This window comes from Siphateles boraxobius, unplaced genomic scaffold (assembly GCF_051911475.1).
Source record: "Siphateles boraxobius isolate OS27281-9 unplaced genomic scaffold, OSU_SipBor_1 61, whole genome shotgun sequence".
NCBI classification, from domain to species: domain Eukaryota; kingdom Metazoa; phylum Chordata; class Actinopteri; order Cypriniformes; family Leuciscidae; genus Siphateles; species Siphateles boraxobius.
In genome coordinates, this window is record NW_027509188.1 from 2,761,276 (window position 1) to 2,783,208 (window position 21,933).

The window sequence follows — 21,933 nt, forward strand, 5'->3', positions numbered from 1 at the left end:
TACACTTTTCCCCCAGTAGTGATTCTCCCAGTGGTTCCTTGATATATACACCACAAGTAGAATCAGATATGACACAGCAGAGCTTAACAAGGTGACTGCGAAATATTTGGTGTCAAAGCGAAATGTAAAAACGCCTGTTTAAGCGAATTTGTCATTGCACTGTTTTGATGTGTTTTTCATTATGAATAATAGGCTAATGAACTAAACATTCAAGCAATACGCCCTGAATTGGTGCTAATTTAAAAACGAAACTAAAGCGCACGGCCGCACGTGTCCACGGGTGCGGAGCATGCGGCAACATTCTAATCTGAAAAATTAAGCCGGAAGTGCGAAAAACTGCAATACATCTAAAATCCGCTAGGGGCAGGTCCCAAAAGGGAGCAAATGTCCATAGACCCCATGTTAAAATGTCCGTTTTCACAGCATAAATTCATGTTTTTACAGGTTGGTCCCATGGACTTTTATTGTATTTTTCGATAGGTTCCGAGTGCCTGACAACTGTAAGGGGGGGGGGGGGTGAATTTTTTCTAACTCGTTAGTTTAGATCGTATTTAGATATAAAATGTATGACAAATAAGGGCGTGGTTAACTTTGATTGACAGCTGATAACGGGCTGAACCGAGTGGAATTCCTGAAATTTGACACTGTAGGAGTACTTCGCTAAATTTTTTCCGGTAAGTGACATTCCACTACTATTTCACGTAGTTAGCACTATTTAGCATCAATGTTTGTGGGCAGTGGCACTGCAACAGTTGGCATTAAATCGCCTCAGATAAGTTAGCGTCCGAGGTATTTTACCTATGGTTATAACTGACGTTTGAAACACGGTAAATGCATCTGCCAAATTAATAAATGTAACATAAGAATAGACTGATATGTCCCACATTGGAGTGTTAATATATTTTGAGCATTTTTAATATACCATTTTGAGCATTAACACTTTTCTTGCCTGTGTCAAGTTTCCCTGTAGGTGATACAGACAGGGTGAACCAATGGGTGCTGAACATGAGGAGAGGGAACTGGACTCCTAACTACAATTCTGCTTGGCTGAAGAGGCGCGTCCACCGTCCGGCTCAGTCTCACACAAAGCCCGCCCTTTTACCCATATATGGATTGGCCAGAAGGTGGGCGGGGTTAGGATTTCCCAAGATTTTCAAAGATGGCGCCGCCCATACCCCCCATTAACAGACTCAAAACCGTCATTCAGAAAGTCTATGGGTGACATCACAGACGCTTTGTCCATTTTTTTTTTACAGTCTATGGTGCGGAGTGAACAGAACAGGGGAAGCTATTTTCAGTTCATTCCTATAGAAAAATGCTTGCTCTATTCTAGGGATGAGTAGGGTTGGGAATCGTAAGAAATTTTCCGGTTCCGATTCCAGTTCCCATTCAATAAAAATTATTAAAACAACTAATAAAAAATTGAAGTAAGAGGAAAATGCACAATCCTTTTTGTGCTTATTTCTTAGACTTGTCAAATGAGTTTAAAAGACTGGTAATGTCAACAAATTCAAAATATTAAGCAATTTTTGCAAAAATAATGAATTTTCCGGATGGAAAATAAACATTTCTGTATTCTCTAGGATAATTTGGGACCTCTCCTGGCCTTATTGTATCTTCAGCAGTGGAGAATACCCTCTCAGAAGGGTAAGAATATGCTTGAACATACATGTAAGATCCAGACAGGTGAAACATAATATTTTTAATATTACCATTACTGGATGGATCAGCGCTCTAGCGGGTAATAAACTGAACTGCATGCGTCTTGCGTAAGAACATTGTAGCCGGAGCTGACCCGACCGGTGCAGTCTAAACGCTTATTAAAGGCTTACCGTAGTGATTAAGGATAAGACAAAAACACGGTTTGAAAAAAGGCATTCATGATGTACTCACTCATATACATTTTATAAATTCTGAACATTAAAGGGGTGGTTTACTGCTTTTTTTCTTTACATGATTGTGTTTATGGGGTGCAATATAACATGTCTTCATGTGTTTTTTTTTAAAAGCCTTATTTTTCATAAATGGCACCTTTATCGTAAGCCGCTTTCTCCTCTGTCATTTGAACGACCGGTTGACTTCCTGATTCTATGAAACCACTCCCTCAGAAACAGGCAATGGGCTCAGATTGGTTAGTTGGGCCGGTGTGTTGTGATTGGCTAAACTGCGTAGTGCACGTTGTCCGGAAACTTCACGCCCATTACCTTTACAGGCCAAAGCTGCATGTGCTCTGGTCAAATGTAAATAATGGTGTCAATACTGCCGTATCAGTTTGAGCCAGAATTGTTGAAGATTTTATTATTTAGAAAACAAGTAATTTTTTTTATATATTTGGACACAATTATTTCTTCTGTCTGTGACTTTGGATTTCCTCTGTGTATGTGAAAGACCTTGAATGGAATGTTGTTTGCTGCAGAAAATTCTATTCTGAGAAGTCACATGGTAAAAGACCTTTACCCAAAACTATCTATAGGGTGTGTTACCTTCTTTGGAAGAAGATGTAAGTATATAACTCTGAACCAAAATATACTCGGGAGCGCGCAGAGTGGGCCGGAGGGCCAGAGCGTTAGAGCGCCGTTCTATGGAACGGGACGGCGTTCGAAAATAAAGACTAATTATTTCTGGCATCAAAGATCTCTGCAAAGTTATTTTTCAGAAAGATTGAAAACCACAACAGAATCAGACCCAGAAAGCGGCCATGAAGAGAGTCAAGCAGAACCTCCCCACGGCTCTTACAAAACGTTTCTGACTGGTGCACAATTTTATTATTATTATTCTATTCTATTCTATTCTACTATTATTATATAAGAATTTCGATACGCTGTTACTTGAAAATGCTACTGCTGCTTGTTAGCTTTTGAGATACGGTTTTCTCCTGATTAAACATTTAATATAACTGAATAAATGACAGAGTAATACCATTTTTTTATTAAGTTATTGTTTTATCAATATAATGAACAACCGTTTATCTATTCACAAAACTTAGTTTACTCAGTGTATCGTTTTCTTTAGGTGTACACGTTTGTCTTATACACACAAAATAACATTAAACTAACTGGCTACTATAAACAAACAGCGTTGGCATTGGTTTATGTTCTTGATCAAATCGAAAAATTACGTCATAAAAAATTCCTTTACAAAATGAGTTCATAATTACAAATTCAGGTCCAAAATGTTTGTACGCGTTTGTCATAGACACACAAAATAGCATAACTAAGTGGCTAAAGCCAGCGCTGGCATTTGTTTACGTCCTTGATAAAACTAAAACATTACCGTCTGAAATTATACATGCAAATACATTTAAAATTATTAAGTCTTACTTATAGGTTGTGGCCCAACAACTGTTGCCTCTGGTTTTAAAGTTGGAACTGCTTCATGCTTTAATAACAGTTTCTTGTTGAATCCGGCATTGAATTTGTGGAGATTCTGGAAGCTGTCTTCTGTAAAATGCGCAGCACAGAGAGCTAAATTACGATTGTAATTTTCAGGAACATAATCAAACAAATTGTAGCCATTGTTGACGAACTACAGCGGCCGTAGGAAGCCCGAACACAGAAGACCTGACAGCTAGGTGAAAATAACACACTTTGGACGGCATGGCTACTGCTCTCCACTATAACTCTTCCTCTTCGACAAAGCAGCAGAAATATGGCCATGCCCCCTTTTTTGCATATTCCGGAGAGAGGGTTGATTATGGGTTAGTTACGTATAAAACCCGGGAATTATCTCATTGTAGTCCCATTCGAGTGGTTTTTGTAGGCATTAAACTTACTGATTTTTAAAAGACGATATCTCTGCTTACGTTGAACTTTCAGTGCAGCAACTTTGCAGATACTGTTCATGCACCAACAGCAACATTACACACTATTTAAAATTAAAAAAGTGAAATCGCAATCAACCACCCCTTTAAAGAGTTACAGACTGCAGCTTTAACAGTCGTCTTTATGGATGTTTTGAAGCATCAGATGTAATCGATACACTCGTTATTTGAAGGCAGTGATTTTCAAAAGGTGATTTACTCTATTTTGGTTGCTACCATAGACATCAGTGTTTATACTTGAACTATAAACTTTTATTTCAGTACTTCTGTCATAATTTGAATATTTGTATCACATATAAATATTGATACTGTGTGGTTGAAAAGACTGAAAGTAAAGCTGTTTCATATTGACTGCTCTCGTCAACGACAGCCAGCGCAAACAGATTTAAATGTTTCGGAGTGAAGTTTTTGTCATTTAGCAATAACATCGCATGGGTTTTTGAATCGAGATCGATTAAAGATTAATCGTGTAGCTCTACTGTCTTATACCCTCTCTCTCTCTCTCTCTGCGTTGATATCTGATGCAAAACGTATACGAGTAAGGCCAGTGCATTAATTGCCATTTTAATATTCATGAGGTGAGACGTCGCTATTAAAGGATAAGCTACCAGCACTTTTGCCCACACATCGCACCAGAACTGTTTTCTGAACCGAAACTTAGGAATTCCGCACGGTTCCGGTATTTTTCAAAAACACTAACGGTTCTGGATAAGAACTGATTTTCAGTTCCCAACCCTAGGGAAGAGTCACGTTTTTGAAATATCCGAATAGGTTGTGCGATTATTATCTTCAAAAATCCACACGTTTACGGTTCTGTTTCGGTGGTGACACATTCATGTAACCAGAGGGTGGCGAGATGCCAATAACGTACCTAAAAGCTGTTAATCAACTCTCAGACAACAGAATAACATATTTTCTCACACCAGAGCATGTGAGCAGAATGGTAATATTTCCTCCAGAGCAGAGAGCGTCTTTATGAAGACTCAGGGCCACTGGCTCAGAATGCCCTGTGACATGCTGGTTAGAAAATGCGTGAAATAAGTAGGGCTGCCCAGGCACGACTAAAGTTTTTTCTAGTCGACTAGTAGTTCATTTAAGTCATTAGTCTCATCACATATTACACTGTGTTATCTGATTATATTGTCTGCTATATTTGCTTCTTATTTATTAAATCCAGGCAAATGGTTGATGATACATTGATTAAAATTAAGATACAATTTTTACAAAACAAAATTCACTTTAAAGAAAGGCTTTCTACAAAACAAAACTTAAGTGGTCAAAATATAAGTTGTATATCTTATGATCCTATCTTACTCATCCATTTTACACATATAAAAAAATATATATTCTACCTATATATAAAAAATGACGGAAATCATAATATTACATTTCTTTTCTAAACAAATGGATGAGGGAATCGATTGCGCGGGCGCGGCCGATAAGGAGTGTGTTTCGTGTGCATGCATGTGAGTGTATTGCCCTCCCTCCCTGTTAAGTTTGGTCTACTCCATTGCGTATCTTGAAACACGCCCTCTTTCACGTCCTGGAATCACAGCAAGCCAACGCCGATGAACTACCGCAGATGAAAGCCGATGTTGTCGCCTCGCATCGCCTGTGTCGCGGGAAAAAAACCGCACTTGAACACACCGAGAGAACTACAGCCTACTGTTAGCTAGAATGCGCGTTCTGCGCCTGGGTGTAAATGAGACAACTGTCTATTTCTGCAGATAAATTCGTCTATATTCGTCATTCAAAAAGAGAAACCGACGCCGCCGGCTGGCGGCTGCAGATACACACCGTAAACAAAGCAGTGCGTGCTTACCATTCTGAATATCAATCCTGCTAAACACTTTCTTTATTCCACTCCTCTCATGTTAATATTTAAATATTCGCCAAGGAACACTCATGTAATATGACGTAACATTAGAACAGCCTTCTATCTGTGCTGTTTTCAATTCTTTGCTCGCTGTTTTGTTATTATTCTCGTGCAGTGCAGTGACTCGTTCACTATGCTGAACAGCCAATCAGAGTTCCCTCTTTCACTGACATGTCGAATCGGCCAAAAAAAAGCTGACGAGGACCAATTTCAGCCGACGGTTAGCATTAGCATTAGAGGTAAATGCTGTGAAATGCTTCAAATTAACAGATTATACATTTGGCACGAAGAGTAGCAGTTAAACAAGCTCTGATGGCTCTAGCTCCCCCTGACTAGCTGATATGCTGTCTTGATAGTTTTATATTAATAATGTTGTGTGTCTTAATGTTCTTCTGTTTGTTTCCCTTTGGTTTTGCAAATATGACCTAATATATGTTGTGTTACTTAAAATAAATGTTTAAATAGCATTTATTTTTGTATTGTGTTATATTTTTATGATATAAGTGGTGTTAAAAATATTCTGCACATTAATAGGCCAATGTGTTATGATTTGGGATGTGGTGGGCTGCTGTGGGCCAGAAAGTCCAGGGCCACTTTTTGGTCCCAGTCCGCCCCTGTACTCATCTCATGCAGTTCCCTTTTCATATAATCAACATAGATGAAATAAAAAAATAACATTATTTAAACAAATATGAAAGGTATGTTTCCTTTTTTTAAGTTATATTAAAGCGTCACACCGCTATGCTTCACTTACATGCTCTGGGTGTGAAGCCTATACATGCATGTGTGCGTGCATGTGGGAAGGGGTGCGATTTTCTAATAATAATCGTATAATAACCAGCGATCTTCGGATATTATTTTTGCTTGAAATGCATTTTAGTTTAGTTTTCAAATTAGTGTCAGTTCATTAGCCTATTCTTCTCAATGAAAAACACAACAACAAAACGGTGCTCCTCCGGACCATTATGAATGCCCGTGGGGATGGGTGCATTTTACGTTTGCCTTTAAATTAGCGATTTAAAAAACCCCGCTGATGATACCGATATTACCGGTGTCGTCACACGTCGATTAACCGTTGGGAAAATATCCTCACCGACACATTCCTAGCGTGGATAGAACAAATAGGCAGAGACGGCAAGCATTTTGGTAGCTGTTGTAAGAAATTAAGAGAACCAGGTACTTGCTTCTGCACGTTGTGCTTGAGAAAGCTAATGTATGCAACTAGTGGTAAAAAAGTGCTACCGTGTCACGAATTAAACCCTGTACACAGAGCAGTTGCCCACGCTCTCCAACACACAACACTATTACCGGGAGCAACCACAGCTGACGTACCAGCGTCAATGACTGACCGTGTTTACGGCTTGAAAATACGCGTGTGCACGTAAATCTGTGTAAAATAATAGCTAAGATAAAAATTCTTTGACAAAACTGTCCATTTCAAATCAGCATGCCAGTTATGTAAATGCACATGGCATAGTGCTGTATTTACTATACCGGTTCATACCGAATACCTGAGTTTAATGTTGTTATGATATGAATTTTTAATATACCGCAATACCAGTGTATGCTGCTTTAACAATGTTGGGAACGCGGCGCGACACTGTTTGAGAGGTCTATTCACTGTGGTGATGCACAGCTGTATGTGTTACACAGCTGTATCCTCCGAGATCCACGCTGCGCAATTTGGGGGGTGACACCAACAGGCCATCTTGCATACAGGTGTGCTATACACAGCCCCAAATGCCACACCCACCTGTTTCTGTATGGTGACTTCAAGGCAAAAAGGCCCGGCTGCAATATGGGAGCATCTTACGGTACGGATCCACTTTTGCGACACGACTGAAGCGTGGTGTTGCGGCGCCTCCCCACATTGCTACGTTGATGGGCGTTCCTCAAGTTTACCACTATGGGCGTGGTTTTGAGCCAGCGGCCAGCCTAAAACAAAGGACCCTCGAGAGACTACTTCTATTGGATAGACGCGGCGCGTTTGATGGATTCATTTGCATAAAGATGGGCAACGGCCAGCTTTTTGACGTGTAGCATTTTTCCAAATGAAGCGCTGCCTTCCCGGGATGCTTTGCGGGCGTGTTAAAGTCGCGTGACATCACCCATAGGATAAAGTGGAGGGCGGCGGAACAGAAGTGTCGCACGGACAAGTGGATCCGCTTCATGAGGCCAGTGCTGACATATGTCAATCAGCAGCATCCTACTGTGAAAGTGCTACATTTTCTGAGTGATGGACCCTTCTCACAATACCGGCAGCGCGGCAACTTTTTCCTCCTCTGTACAGAATTACACAAATGGCACATGGAACTATTTCGAGGCCAGTCATGGGAAGGGGGCTCCTGATGGAGTAGGAGGTGCACTGAAGAGACAAGCTGATGGTCTTGTCAGCAAAGGCCATGACATCACTGATGCAAGGTCTCTGTACTCAGCGCTGATCAGAGCACACACCACCATCAACCTGTTCTATGTAGATGAGGATGATATAGAACAGGCAGTGCAGGCTATGCCTCAGAACATCCCAACAGTTCCCTCAACTATGCACCATCATAGCCTGGCAAGGCAGACCTACATCAAGATGTTAGGTCTGGCAACTAATCATTGGCATACCACAATCCGAGGGGCGGGATGAACGGTTGTGTTTCAAAATCCCTTTGCACGCAATAGGATAGCGCTACAACCAACCAGAGCAACGAAAGGTTGTGGATGAGTGAGTCCCATGCGTTTTCCCACCAGTGTATCCGGTCGTCAAAACTCCGAACACATCTTCGTTTTTTTAAGAATGACTTAAGTGACGTTCTCTTAACTCCAAGTCCTCCAGAGTCGCGGCCAAAGCCGATTTGAAAGTCCGCTGTTCGCCAGCAGCAGCGGTTGTTTTCAAGTAGCACGCGGAACCGTCACAACTCTGCCGTCATTAAGTTAAGCCCGCCCACCAACTCTATACACGATGTGATTGGCCTGACTAGAGTTTGGTTTTTCCAGCTGGAAAGCCAACGGAGAATTGCTAGACTACACTGGCTGCAAAATAATTTTTGCAGCAGCTAGGGTGCGTCTAGATTTCTAGGCTACCTTCATCAAGTTGTGACCTTAGAAAGATGTGGCCTTATCTGCCGTGATGTAAGTTGTACATGCGTAGCTATGAAGAGGCTTCAGTGCCAGTGCCCTGGATCTCAGGCCTTCAGTATCCTGCGTGACAACCAAACTCCAAGACAACACAGTTGACTGGACCAATTCCGAGGTCATTGGAAAGTGGTGTGTGGTTAAATATGGTAATGACCTTTACCCCGGGACTGTGATGGCAACAAATGATTCTTACGTCTAGGCGTAATGCACGCACAGCAGAGGTCCGAACAAATTCTCTTGGCCTATTAGAGATGATGTACTTTGGTATCTATTAGATGATGTACTTCATCTCATCCCTGCTCCTTTGCCAGTCACTGCCCGCCGTGTGGAGATACAGAGAGATGTATGGTTAGAGCTTACAAAGTAAAATTTAAAGTAGCCCAGTCATTATCTTAGATCAGAGAGGTTTTTCTGTTAAATGAAATTGCCTTAGAAGTAAGAACTTTTGGTGGAAGGTAAATAATTTGATCTGTCACTACTTCCATTTTCTATTCCATATTGGTTTTCTGTGGTACTGTTTGCTTTTTTGAATGGCAGCTGTTTCTTTAACTGACACAATATACATAAAATTGTTTTTAGCAAAGAGTTTTTACTTGTTAAATACTACAAAGTGCATGATAAGGTTGGAAGTTTTTACATCTAATTTCCTTTGATGAAATTTCTTTCCTTTGTTGAAATTTCTAACTTTAACATGTAATGTGACATTTGTATGGCTGTTCTCAGAATTTATTTACTACAAAAATGTCATACCAGAAACAAAGTTTTTAAAAGTCAAGTCAAATTTTATTTCTATAGCACATTTAAAAACAATAGAGTTCTGCCAAAGTGCTGTACAGAACTACAATGTGCAATTAAAAAGCATCGAAGTAGACAAGGCAGAAGACAGTTATAGACATATTACACTTGACACAATCCATTTAATAGATTCATATAAAATCAATCAAAGCAACTTAATTAAAAGCCAGAGAGAATAAATACGTTTTAAGAGCCGATTTAAAACTAGATAACGCCGGAGCAGACCTCACAGCGAAGGGCAGACTGTTCCAGAGTTTAGGTGACGCGGCAGAGAAGGCCCGACCACCCTTGGTTTTACAGCGAAAGCGTGGGACAGTTAAAAGAAGCTGATTGCAAGACCTAAGAGTTCTTTGGTGAGTGTACAGAGTAGGGGTGCGCCGATCCGATACTCAGTATCGGTATTGCTCCGATACTACAAATATTTGCCGGATCGGGTATCGCCAGACGAGACCATCCAAATCCGATCCGATATTGTAGCCTACGAATGTTATTGTTATACAACGCAAAAGGCAAAAAACATTATAAAGCGCTATAATGTTTCCGTGTACTATATTCCAAGTTTTCTGAAGCCATTACATATAGTTTAATGTGAGGTACAGATTTAATTCGTTAAATTAATCTTAGTGCTTCCCTCAGCTGCGGCTGTCAATCATTCTCCATGTAGTACTCAAACAGCACTCGGGTAAAACAGTCAACATGATGAAACACTCTCCAAGATGAGTCAATGTTCCTATTATTGTAGATCTGTAGATAAAGGTCTATGGTTTGCATAAAAGCACTTTAACGTGCTAGAGTTTCACATGTTACTTTCTACCGGGTGTCTGTTAGATCACAACACAACTCCTCAGTGACCACAACACTGGAGTAGAGAGCGATATAACTGCTCTTCACGCGCACATTAACTGAAATTTAAAACTGTTAAAAGGCTCATACTAATGAATAAATAAAGAAATATATGTATATCTTACTTGTGTGCTTTGAACTTTTCAATGCGAGGCGCTGCGCGCCGTGACTCCATGTTGCTTCGAGCGCATCATTCTGTGCACGGGAAGTGCATAAGCGTTTCGTGCCGCTCTGAATTGGAGCCTTTAATATTACAATACTTTTGCGCAATGGCAGTTTATTGATAGCTTTAGTTGTTCTTTCCAATCTATCATATGTTGCTGCTTCATTAAAAAGTTGCGCTTAAAATTTACAAATAATTGTCTTTTAATTATATAGTATATATTTTGTCTGTATTGTTTTACAAAGTAAGGAAAATAATGTTTAAGTCAAGCTTTGATGCCTTTAACAAAAGAATAATCACAGTCTCTTCCCCACAGTGATGCATACAGATACAGTTTATTAGGTAATTTGGCACTGTTTTTTTAATTATTATTTTAGTATTGGATCGGATCGGTCCCAGGTATCGGAATCGGTATCGGAGGCAAAAAAGGAGAATCGTGCCACCCCTAGTACAGAGTCAGAAAGTCACAGATGTATTTTGGTGCAACACCGGATAGCGCCTTGTACACAAAAACTGCAATTTTAAAATCGATTCTGAACTTAACTGGAAGCCAATGTAAAATTTCTAGGATAGGAGAAATGTGATCTCTCTTTTTTGTACCAGTCAGAAATCTCGCTGCAGCATTTTGAATACCTTGCAGGCGAGAGATTGTAGTTTGAGGCAGACCACAGTACAGGGAGTTACAGTAGTCCAGACGTGATGTAATGAAGGTGTGGATTACAGTCTCTAAATCTTTTGGGGACAAGAACTGTTTTACTTTTGCAATCGATCTCATTTGAAAGAAACTGCCTTTTACCACTGAGCTGACTTGTTTTTCAAAATTAAGTACCGAATCAAATGTAAATCCGACATTCCTTACATGAGGTCGAACACTGACAGGGAAGGAACCGAAATTAGAGGTAAGTGAGGAGCTAGATGGGCCTACAATCAAAATTTGGCTCTTACTTTCATTTAATTGTAAGAAATGATTTGCCATCCAGCATTTTATCTCCTCAAAACAGTCACACAGGGCTTCCAGGGGATAAGACATATCAGTTTTTGCAGGTAGATAAATATGCTTTCTCAAATATGGCACCCAATGGCAACATATAGAGTGAAAAGAGGAGCGGGCTTAAAATGGACCCTTGGGGCACACCACAAAGTAGGGGAACAGATGCAGAAGTAAATTTCCCCATATTTACTGAGAAGGTTCTGTATTTGAGATACGAGGCCAACCACTGTAATGCAACAACCTGAATGCCCACCACTTTTTCCAAACGATGCAACAAGATGCTATGGTCGATCGCATCAAAAGATACGCTTAAATCTAGTAAGACAAGCACTGCGTGCGATCCGTTGTCGAGGATTTGCAAAAGGTCATTGTTTGTCCTTCAACAAAGCAGTTTCTGTACTGTGCATAGATCTAAAACCAGACTAAAAAGTATCAGAAATATTAGATGTACTGAGATAAGTGGCATAACTGGCAATGCACGACTCTTTCTAAAAGTTTAGAAATAAAAGGCAACTTTGATAGGTCTTAGGTCTTAAAAGTACTTACCCTTGTTTTGTCCTGTGGATTAATTATTTTGCAGTTGTATTGCCAGTTATTTTTCATGTCCAAAGATGATTTGTTTTAATAAAGATATGTTTTCTTCTATGATTGTATTTTTCTATATAATTCTAGATTACCTCCCATATGGAAGCAGATTGTCAATGCCTAATGTTCCATGGGTAACTAGTACATATATGGAAGTAAATAAGTTCATAACTCTTGTCCATTATGCATGCAATGACAAACAATAGGTGACTAAAGACACTCTCGGATATTAAGAGTATTGAGATATCAGTCATGTTACTGTCATTAATTTGATATTTTAAAAGAAAAATGACATTTGGCAGTCAAACAGATCTCACCATATTAACCTGCACTATATTGCATTTTGGACAAAACCCTTTTTAAATAAATATCTTGTCAAAGTATACTTATTTCTTAATTGTAATGTGATGTCGTCCCTGAAATAGGACATTTTCAGTAATCTGAATGGCAATTAAGATATTAAACAGAATTGTTTTAAATATGACATAATCTGAATGAAAAGAGGGACAAAAATACTACTCACAATTACATAAGTATTATATGTAGCAACACTTTAGTCAGTAACAGGACTGAGGAAAATATCAGAACATAAGCTTGAGATGGCCCAACACAATTTCTTGTCATGTTAAGATGTCTTAATTTAATGGGTATTGAACAAAATCAGTTTGAAACAATTATATTGAAAAAAAAAAAAATTGTAAAGGCACTGATTTCGTGGAATGACCCAAATAAAACCACCTTAATTAGGAAACAATTTCTGTAGAGCTGGACATTTTAAAAAGGATCAAATTACTAAATTCAGCTTTGAGAATGAAACTAACCTGTTTGTTCCTCAGTATCTTCATGTTTCACACTGAATGTTTCTTCAATCTTCAAGTCTTTACTCTCCTCTTTAATAAACGCCATCTTTGTTTGTTCCTCAGTTTCTTCTTGTTTCACACTGAATGTTTCTTCAATCTTCAATTCTTTACTCTCTTTAATAAACGCCATCTTTATAATAGTGAGTCACGTGGATCTCAGTCGCTTCATCAGGAGTTTTTCTGTGTGTTGGTCCTGTTTAAGATGAGAGAATAATTAACAGAAAGAAAAATAAATCCACACTAAATCTCAGTAGTTCAGTGCACTGGTAAGAATCAGTCAGAGTATGAGTTAATAGACTTTGCTTTTTTACTTGCTTTGTTAGGGAAACTTAATATTCAACAATACGCTGCTGAAAAAAAACAATAGAAACCATTACAGAAATGCTAATGGTTTCCACTTCAAAACCATTACAAACCATCAGCCGTTAACCATTAAAACCATTACCAAATGGTGTCCATTACGTAGTGTGTTTTGGGCCATATTTCATTAGGATTTATTGGTTTGTATAGGTTTCCATTACAAATATGTATTGGTCATGATTTGTATATTTAATGGTTTCCATTACAGTTTGTATTGGTACTGATTTGTAATGGTTTTATTACAAATATGTATCGGTCATGATTTGTACATATGGTTTCCATTGCAGTTTTGTATTGGTTATGATTTGTACATATTTAATGGTTTCCATTGCAGTTTTGTATTGTTCATGATTTGTACATATTTAATGGTATCCATTGCAGTTTGTACAGTTCTGTACTGGTTTTGATTATATGTTTAACGGTAGCTGTTAATAATTAGGCCATTAATTATAGTTTTTAATTAATTAATTTGAAGTATTACTACAACACTGGTTTTGTCCTTATTGCTGAAAAAACCCTCAAGAATATAATGTTAATTAATATAAACTGCACACCAACTTTTCAATAGATAACAGCACCTGAAATCAAAATTATATACAGGATTAAGACCTGCTTTTTTCTCAACCCAGTTAATTGGAAATGAACATCTGACACAAAACATTAACATCACATTTTTATTATTTAATGTATAATAGAAATACAAGAACTGTGAATTGTGTTTGAATTGTGGCTTCATTGTGTCCCCCTCGCTGACTGATAAGACCTGCAAAAAGAAGGAGAATTCATTAGAACAATGTACCTCTTAAACCACATTACCAGTACATGAGATTATTCCGACATTATATATTTTTATGGTTTCAAAGAAGTTGCAGGAACTTAGTTGTTGACAAACCATCATCATGCCTAAAATCATCCAACATCTTTGGATGTACTTTGAGCAGATTCAATATCTTGACAGCTGTGAACTTTGTCCATTAGTCATGTCCATGTTCATGTCTAGCAGCAGTTCTGAGACACACGTAACCTACACGCATGCAAATACTTAAAGCGCATATTAAGCACGCCATATATTTATTTAATTGAAACGCAGTCTTTGTGAATTCCCAATAGCACTATGCTATATCATGTTTTTTAAATGGTTTTAATACATAAAATTATTATTATTATTAATTAATACATTAAAATCCTGCTGTGTGAATGTGTTCTGACTGAAAACTACATTGGCGATGACCTACAGCCAATGAGAGAAGATGTTCGGGGAGGAGTTATAGACCAGAATCAGTATTTTAATTAGGGCTGGGGCGATATGGATTTTTTTAACCGCGGTTGAAAAGCAAGATATTCCCGCGGTAGAGCGGAAACCGCTTTAAGTTTTGTTTTGTAGAAAGCCTCTCTTTAAATTAAATTTCGTTTTGTATAAATTGTATCTTAATTTTAATCTCTGTTCCATTAACTAATAGCCTGGAATTAATAAATAAGACGCAAATATAGCAGACAAATAATCAGGAGGATGTGGAAACGCCGGTGCGATCTCTTGCGGGTGAACTGGAGCTCGTCTCATAAATGAACCGAAACTCGGCGTAGGCTAAGCCTAAATGTCTACTTTTAAACAAAATTCAAAACTAAATGATAAAATTTTAGGCTACAGTAGCCTAGTCAGGTAAGGCCAGGTTTGCCGATGTGCGTTATAGGCTATTTACTTATTTATATTTATCCCTGTGCGCCGATCGGAGACGGAGTTCACTGCTGATATTCTGGGGATACAACATAGCCAATACTAGGGACTTTAGCCTTTAAATATCTTTGCTGCATTGGATCAGTGTTCTTTCTAGAACAGCCAAGAGCTTTCTAGCCTCGCGGCAGCAGCGGCTCGAATTGCTCATAGACCTTAAAACAGGATGCGTTTTCGAAAATTGATCAAAAAACGTTGGTGCCGGTGGATGGCGGACAGATGATGAGTTTTGTGATGCGGTTGCGGATGAAATAATAATAGCCCATCCGCGCATCTCTAATACGAATGGAATGTTATTATGTGTCATGGAACAATGCGCTCCCCAACTCGTGAAAGCTCGGATTTGCTCCATCTTTTGATGATAAGTTTTGTTTAGAAAACCTTGAATCCATGTAAGACACAATATCATTAGACATAATCCATGTCATTAGAATCAATTAAACCATGTGCAGGCCAATGTTTTTTGGGGTTGTTTTGTTTGTTTTTTTGCGGTGATGACGGTGACGAGCTCAGACCCGCGGTTGGAGTCACGTGACCGCGGTATTGCGGTAATGCGGTAACCGTCCCAGCCCTATCCATATCATGTTTCAACTTCCCATCTGGCTCCACAGCACTTGTTAGACCAGTCCGCCTCAACTCGAGCCAGTCCGGGCTCCTCGTCCGTGACAGGCAGGTCTTCTGTATCGGCTGCAGAAGCCGCAGCAGCCGCGCCCTGTTCCTCCATCAGCCAAATCAGAAGACCTGCCTGTCGCCGACGAGGAGCCCGGACTGGCTCGAGTTGAGGCGGACTGGTCCTGTCGTTCTACCCGCTCGTGTCGGCAATCCGACTGAAATATACAGCTCCAGATTGCCAGTATTGCAGGTACCAATAAGTCGAGGAAGCTCAGGAGGAACTATTGTTGTTACTATTGTATTGTTGAACTTTTATTGTTAAAATAATAATTTTTGTTGATATCATTATTGAAATAAATGGTTCACATTTATGTTGTTTTCCTTATTAGTGTTTTATTCCACGTGTATGTTAGATAATTTGGACGACCAACATTCCATCAGTGGAACTAACGTTACTAACCAACTGTTACTAGGGATGGGCGATATATTATCGTTTGCGATATACCGGTAAAAATGTTCCTCACAATAAGAATTAGTCTTCCCGCGATAATAACGATAAAGCCTAGTTGATGACGGGACCCATTCGCAGCTCACGCCCATAGCGGAAGGCGGACGTGAAGCTGAGGTGAAGTTTATAGCTAAACAAGTAATGGTGTGTTCACACCGAACGCAAATTTAATTATTTGCGCGAGTAGATTACATACAAAGTCAATGCAAAGATGCGAATAGAAGCATCATTCGTGCCGTGCGTCGCGAATGACGCGAATTGAGCGACGCGTTTGCCGCGAACGTCTTCCGCGAAAGTTGAAAAATTTGAACTCGAGCGAATGTTCAAGTGTCTAACTAGACGCGATAGACGCGTAGGCTATTTGATGCTCTATTCGCGTTCGGTGTGAACACACCATTACTACCTCTACAATCTGGAACTGGTACACACAGATAGATTTTCACCCGCCCATCTCGCCGAACACTGACTGAGCGCTTGAGAGTTTCGCTCTCCGTCAAGTGATCCGTAAAGCCCACTATATCAGTTCATCTCAATGAATACACAGTGTATTTGACGCGCAGTAAACACTAGTGTGAGGCGCACGACTTGCTGTCACTTTGCTGAGAAGAGCGCTCAGTGTTTCTCACACACTCAATGAGAGAGAGAGTCTTACATACCACGCAGAATTGAAGTGTACATGACGTCTACATGTAAATGATATTATTTGTTGTATTTTCCTGTAAAAATAATGGAGTTCATTTGGAATTATTCAGCTTTTATGAGCAAGCAGAAACTAATGCGCAAACGCAGACGTGATAATATTCATGAAACCAGCAGCTCATCAATCCTTAGTGCGGTTTATATTGTTATTATTAGTATCAGAATTCGTAGTAGTATTAGTAGCTATAACTATTCGTTGCTATTTTTTTTACATTTTAAACTTGTAAATAATTTGAACTGTGTAATGTTTTTTTGTATAGTTGCACTATTTAAACATTATCTGCACTTTTACAGAAGAAACGTATATGCAACTTTTCCATTTTGCAAGGGCTGGTGTTTGAATTTTTACTGTTTTTTTTCAATTATTTTATGTACGGCAATTGGTATTTTATAGGAGCCTATTTGATGAAGGGTACATTTTACTATGCATGCAGCTATCACTTGTAGCCAAAAACAGTGGTGAATATGGTATTATATTTATATCGTCATTGATATCGTTATCGCAATAAATGCCAGAAAATATCGTGATATATTTTTAAGTCCATATCGCCCATCCCTAACTGTTACCTTACATGATAAAAGATAACAAAATAATGGTCATGCCTACATATTTTTATTTCAAATCCAAATTGCATTACAATGTTCGGACTGAACATCCAACATAAATAGAAACGAGGAGTAATTCAATAATGATTTCGGCAACAAACTAGATTTTTTTTTCTGTGAAATGAATTTTAAACTCTGGCGGCACCCAGCCTTGTAGAGTGCTTTCTCTGAGTCTGATAGGCGGATACCTCCTCAGCCTTGTTCTGGATTAGTGGGAGTGGCTTGCGGAGCTGTGCATTGTGGGAGTTGTGGTTTTACAGTATAAATCGCCCTAAAGTTACTTTCTGTCTTTACTCGGTCAAGAAGGCACCAAATTCGAAAATTTTATTATATTTCGACTACATATATGACCCACTTTCAATAAAGATGAATGTTCCCACGGGTGAAATGCTCCTTTAAAGATTAAGTGGACATTTGAATTAAATGTTGTTTGGCCAACATTAAACAAGGATTTGATCATGCCATAGTGTAACAATAACAATCACCAGGCCGTTGGCACCTCTGCATGCAGGCACTGTCATTAGAGTCCGACCGATTTATCGGTCTGCCGATTTTATCGGCCGATATGAGCCTGTCGCAGGTATATCGGTATCGGCGTATATGCCGCCAATACGACTTTTTTTTTTACAGAACATATAACGCGGATGAAATGCTTGTAAATAGTGCAACTACGTAGTTTGTCCAGCAGACCACGCTCCATTGTTTGCTAAGGCAACCCATGTCACTGTGGTGACACCAGCCAACCCTTCACTTCAGTAGTTGTGTCTTCAGACACGGTGTAAGATGCGCACACATTAGCTTCCACTCCACTGACAAGGTATGAAACATGTCTAGCTAGCTAATGTAGCAAACGAGTAAGCTCGTTGTGAAAGTAGACGGGGACATTGTTTATTTACTTTACAGCACTGCGTCTCACCAGGTGACAACGTAGTGTTGAATCTAGGGCTGCAACTAACGATTATTTTGATAATCGATTAATCGGACGATTATTTTTCGATTAATCGGGTAAAAAGTTGAAAAAACTTAATTTTTTTAAGATTTTTGGTTTATAATAAAACCCTAAATCAGGGTATTTATGTGTAAAAGTGTACTTTAAAAAGTGCAAAAGCAACACATTGAGTTTTACTAATATATATTTTTGCATTGTTTTTAATGATAATTGCTGATGGCAAGTTGACAACCATGATTATTGTAAAAAAAAAATCAAAATTATATACAACATTTGTCAGCGTCCTCCTTTTATACTCACGAGGTAAGGCGGAGATTAGAGTTGGGCGGTATTTCGGTAATATCGTATACCGCGGGGTCTTAAAATAGCAACGGTATCAGTTTCAATACCGTCATTACCGGCACTTATATATAATAACTAAATATAATTTATTCAATGCCTAAAAATGCTTATGTAGTTGTCATCAAGTGACAGTGTGGAGGAGAGAGAGAGAGAGAGAGAGAGAGAGAAGGGAGAGGCGGTAAATACTGACGAGGCAATTTGTAAATGTTGCAATAAAAAAGGTGACCGCGAGAGATGGAAACACCTCTAACCTAATGTCGCATCTCCGAAACAACCACCCACTCACTGCTGCGAGGATGCATTTTGCCCCGAGTTCATTAAATAAGCGCATTAGTTTATATTTGTTAAAATATTATAATGTTTTTTTTTTTACGTTGATAATGAAAACTGAACAGCACGAGTAAGATGGGATGCATCGGGAGTCAGACATTGACCACTTAATTAAGTTTCATTTTGTAAAAGGCCTTTCTTTAAAGTGAATTTCGTTTTGTATAAATTGTATCCTAATTTTTTTTTTAAAAAATTTATCAACCAATAATAAATAAGAATCAAATATAGCAGACAACATAATCATGACATGATCGTTCGCTGGCGCGCCGCGGTCACTTGCATTGAAATCTCATCATAAATTAACCGAAACGCAGTGTATGTCTCACAGACATGACAGATATCTAAATAAAGCTTGAAATTTCATTAAACGAAACCATTCAAAACGAAAAGAAATAGGCCACTCGCTGATTATTAATCCATGATGTGCATTTCTCTCTATGCGCGTTCTATACGGAAATGGCGATCATCAAATTAAACGAAACTATTCCAAACGAAAAGAAATCGGCTAGCCTACTCTCTGATTATTTAATCCATGATGTGCATTTCTCTCTATCGTTCACTATGGAGATGGCGATTCGTCAATTTCTTTAAACGAAACAATTCAAAAGGAAAAGAAATATAGGCAGCATACTCTCTGATTAATCCAGGATGTGCATTTCTCTCTATAGGCGCGTTCACTACGGAGATATCAATCGTCAATTTCTTTAAACGAAACAATTCAAAAGGAAAAGAAATATAGGCAGCATACTCTCTGATTAATCCAGGATGTGCATTTCTCTCTATACGCGCGTTCACTACGGAGATATCAATCGTCAATTTCTTTAAACGAAACAATTCAAAACGAAAAGAAAAAGGCTAGCCTATACCTTCTGATTATGTAATCCGTGATTTGCATTTCTCTCTATATATGCGCGTTCACTAGGAGATGGCGATCGTCAACTTAATCTTTGCAGCACTGACAGAAAAGTTGTATTAATAAAAATCAATGGACGCGTGTCACCGGATTTACAAATGCACTTCTTGCTTGTTAATTTAATTTAAATTAATTAATAAAATGAATACAATTGTCATAATTAAAATAATTAAATATTATTAATTGTCCCATTTTTGCTCATTTATAAATAGTATTTATATCTACCACCCCCTCAGCACCTGGGTTAAACAATTATTTGGCGCCACCATATTATAACGGCCCACGTATTAAAAATAGTCGAGTCTAAATAGGGCTACGTACGGCTCATATTACATTTAATGCCGTCAGCAAGGATCAGACACAACGTGCACGGGTTGGCCTTGATTTTTTGTTGTGTGTTTTTTATGCCCGATCTGGTATTCAGTTTCTGAACGGTGTAGACACAAGCCAACAGTTTGGTGACGCTGTCTGAGCCTTATGTCATAATTTTTAATTAGTCACGGTAATACCGTATACCCCGGTAAAATAGGGAGGAGGTTTGACGGTATCAAAATTTGGATACCGCCCAAGCTTAGCGGAGATACGCTATGCAAATTCCGCAGACCAATGGCATTTCTTTGCAGGACTAGATGGCAATAACTACTGAAAAGACAGAGGACAAACAAAATTATAAATGGTATAAACCCAGTTTAAAAATTTTATTTATGAATATATACAATAACATAAGAATGTACATGACACCACTGTACTGACAAATGTAGTATTTGATAAGAGGGTGAGGATCATCTAATTTTAAAAATGTGATACCCAAAATATTAACAGAAAACATAAGCAAAATGTTTGTCATAATACAGTTATATGGTGCAAAGAAAGTTTTTGTAAATGTCTGACAAATCTAGAATGCAAAATCTGAGAATGTGTCAGTTAGTGAGTCAAATAGAATACTTACAGAGCGGAACCGATGATCTGATTACACACAAGCAAAAGGGAGAAAAAGAAACAAAAATTAATATCTTAGTCAAATATTGCACTGTATGATGAATGAACGTGCCGATGAAATATATTCAGTCAAGAGAAATTATTATTACATTAATATTTAATGTGAATAATATGTAATGGCCTAAATGTTTTACTTCAGTTAAGTTACATATTTTCATAATTGATTAAATATTACAAATGGTGGGTATCATTTGACAGTTATCAATCATCTTTTCGGAAAAATACTGTAACGTTATATAAACCAATCATAATGAGTCTCTAGCCGTTTCTCAATGTCAAGGATACTTCCTTGGCAGGATTGATCCTTCCAAGTCATTTCCTTCAGAGGCTAGGCGAGGCTTCTCTTTAACATTCGGAGAACACGTTAGTGGAACAGGCTAGCAAGTGCACGTCATTGCGTCATGCCGGTGACGGCAACCAAGCAATTGTTAAATGACAGGTCCGGTTCAGTTAGCCATCAAAACGTAATTTGTATTTATTTGTATAATTTGTAATATCAATACGGTAGTAATTTGTACTGGAATTTAAACGTTAAACTTTACTTATATGTACTACGGTTATTACAAATCACAAATATATGTAAATATACTTACATTTACAAGCATATTGCCCCCTTATTGCTCAGACTCCGCTAACGTCCGACATTTTTTATTTTTTGAACAAGATAGCAAAGCTGGCGCATAGGATTGTGGGTGATTTGAGAGTGCGGAGGCTACACATATGCATCCTTTCCTGTGTATGGGATATTTTTCGAACGAAGGACTCAGTCCTTGGTTGAAATTCTGAGGATCCTCGACATTGGAACAGTCCTTCGACGGATGTCG

General features: G+C 38.6%; 2 protein-coding genes across 2 annotated transcripts in view; one reads left to right on the plus strand and one right to left on the minus strand.

The window, feature by feature from the left end:
* LOC143718612 (uncharacterized) overlaps positions 1–21,933 on the plus strand; it is a 796,762-nt gene that overhangs the window by 160,607 nt on the left and 614,222 nt on the right. The window lies entirely within an intron of this gene.
* LOC143718617 (uncharacterized) overlaps positions 1–21,933 on the minus strand; it is a 32,252-nt gene that overhangs the window by 7,707 nt on the left and 2,612 nt on the right. Inside the window, exon 2 of the mRNA XM_077209639.1 lies at positions 13,021–13,252. Within this exon, the coding sequence (XP_077065754.1) occupies positions 13,021–13,189 (169 nt within the window). The 5' untranslated portion in view covers positions 13,190–13,252. The remainder of the gene's footprint in view (positions 1–13,020; positions 13,253–21,933) is intronic.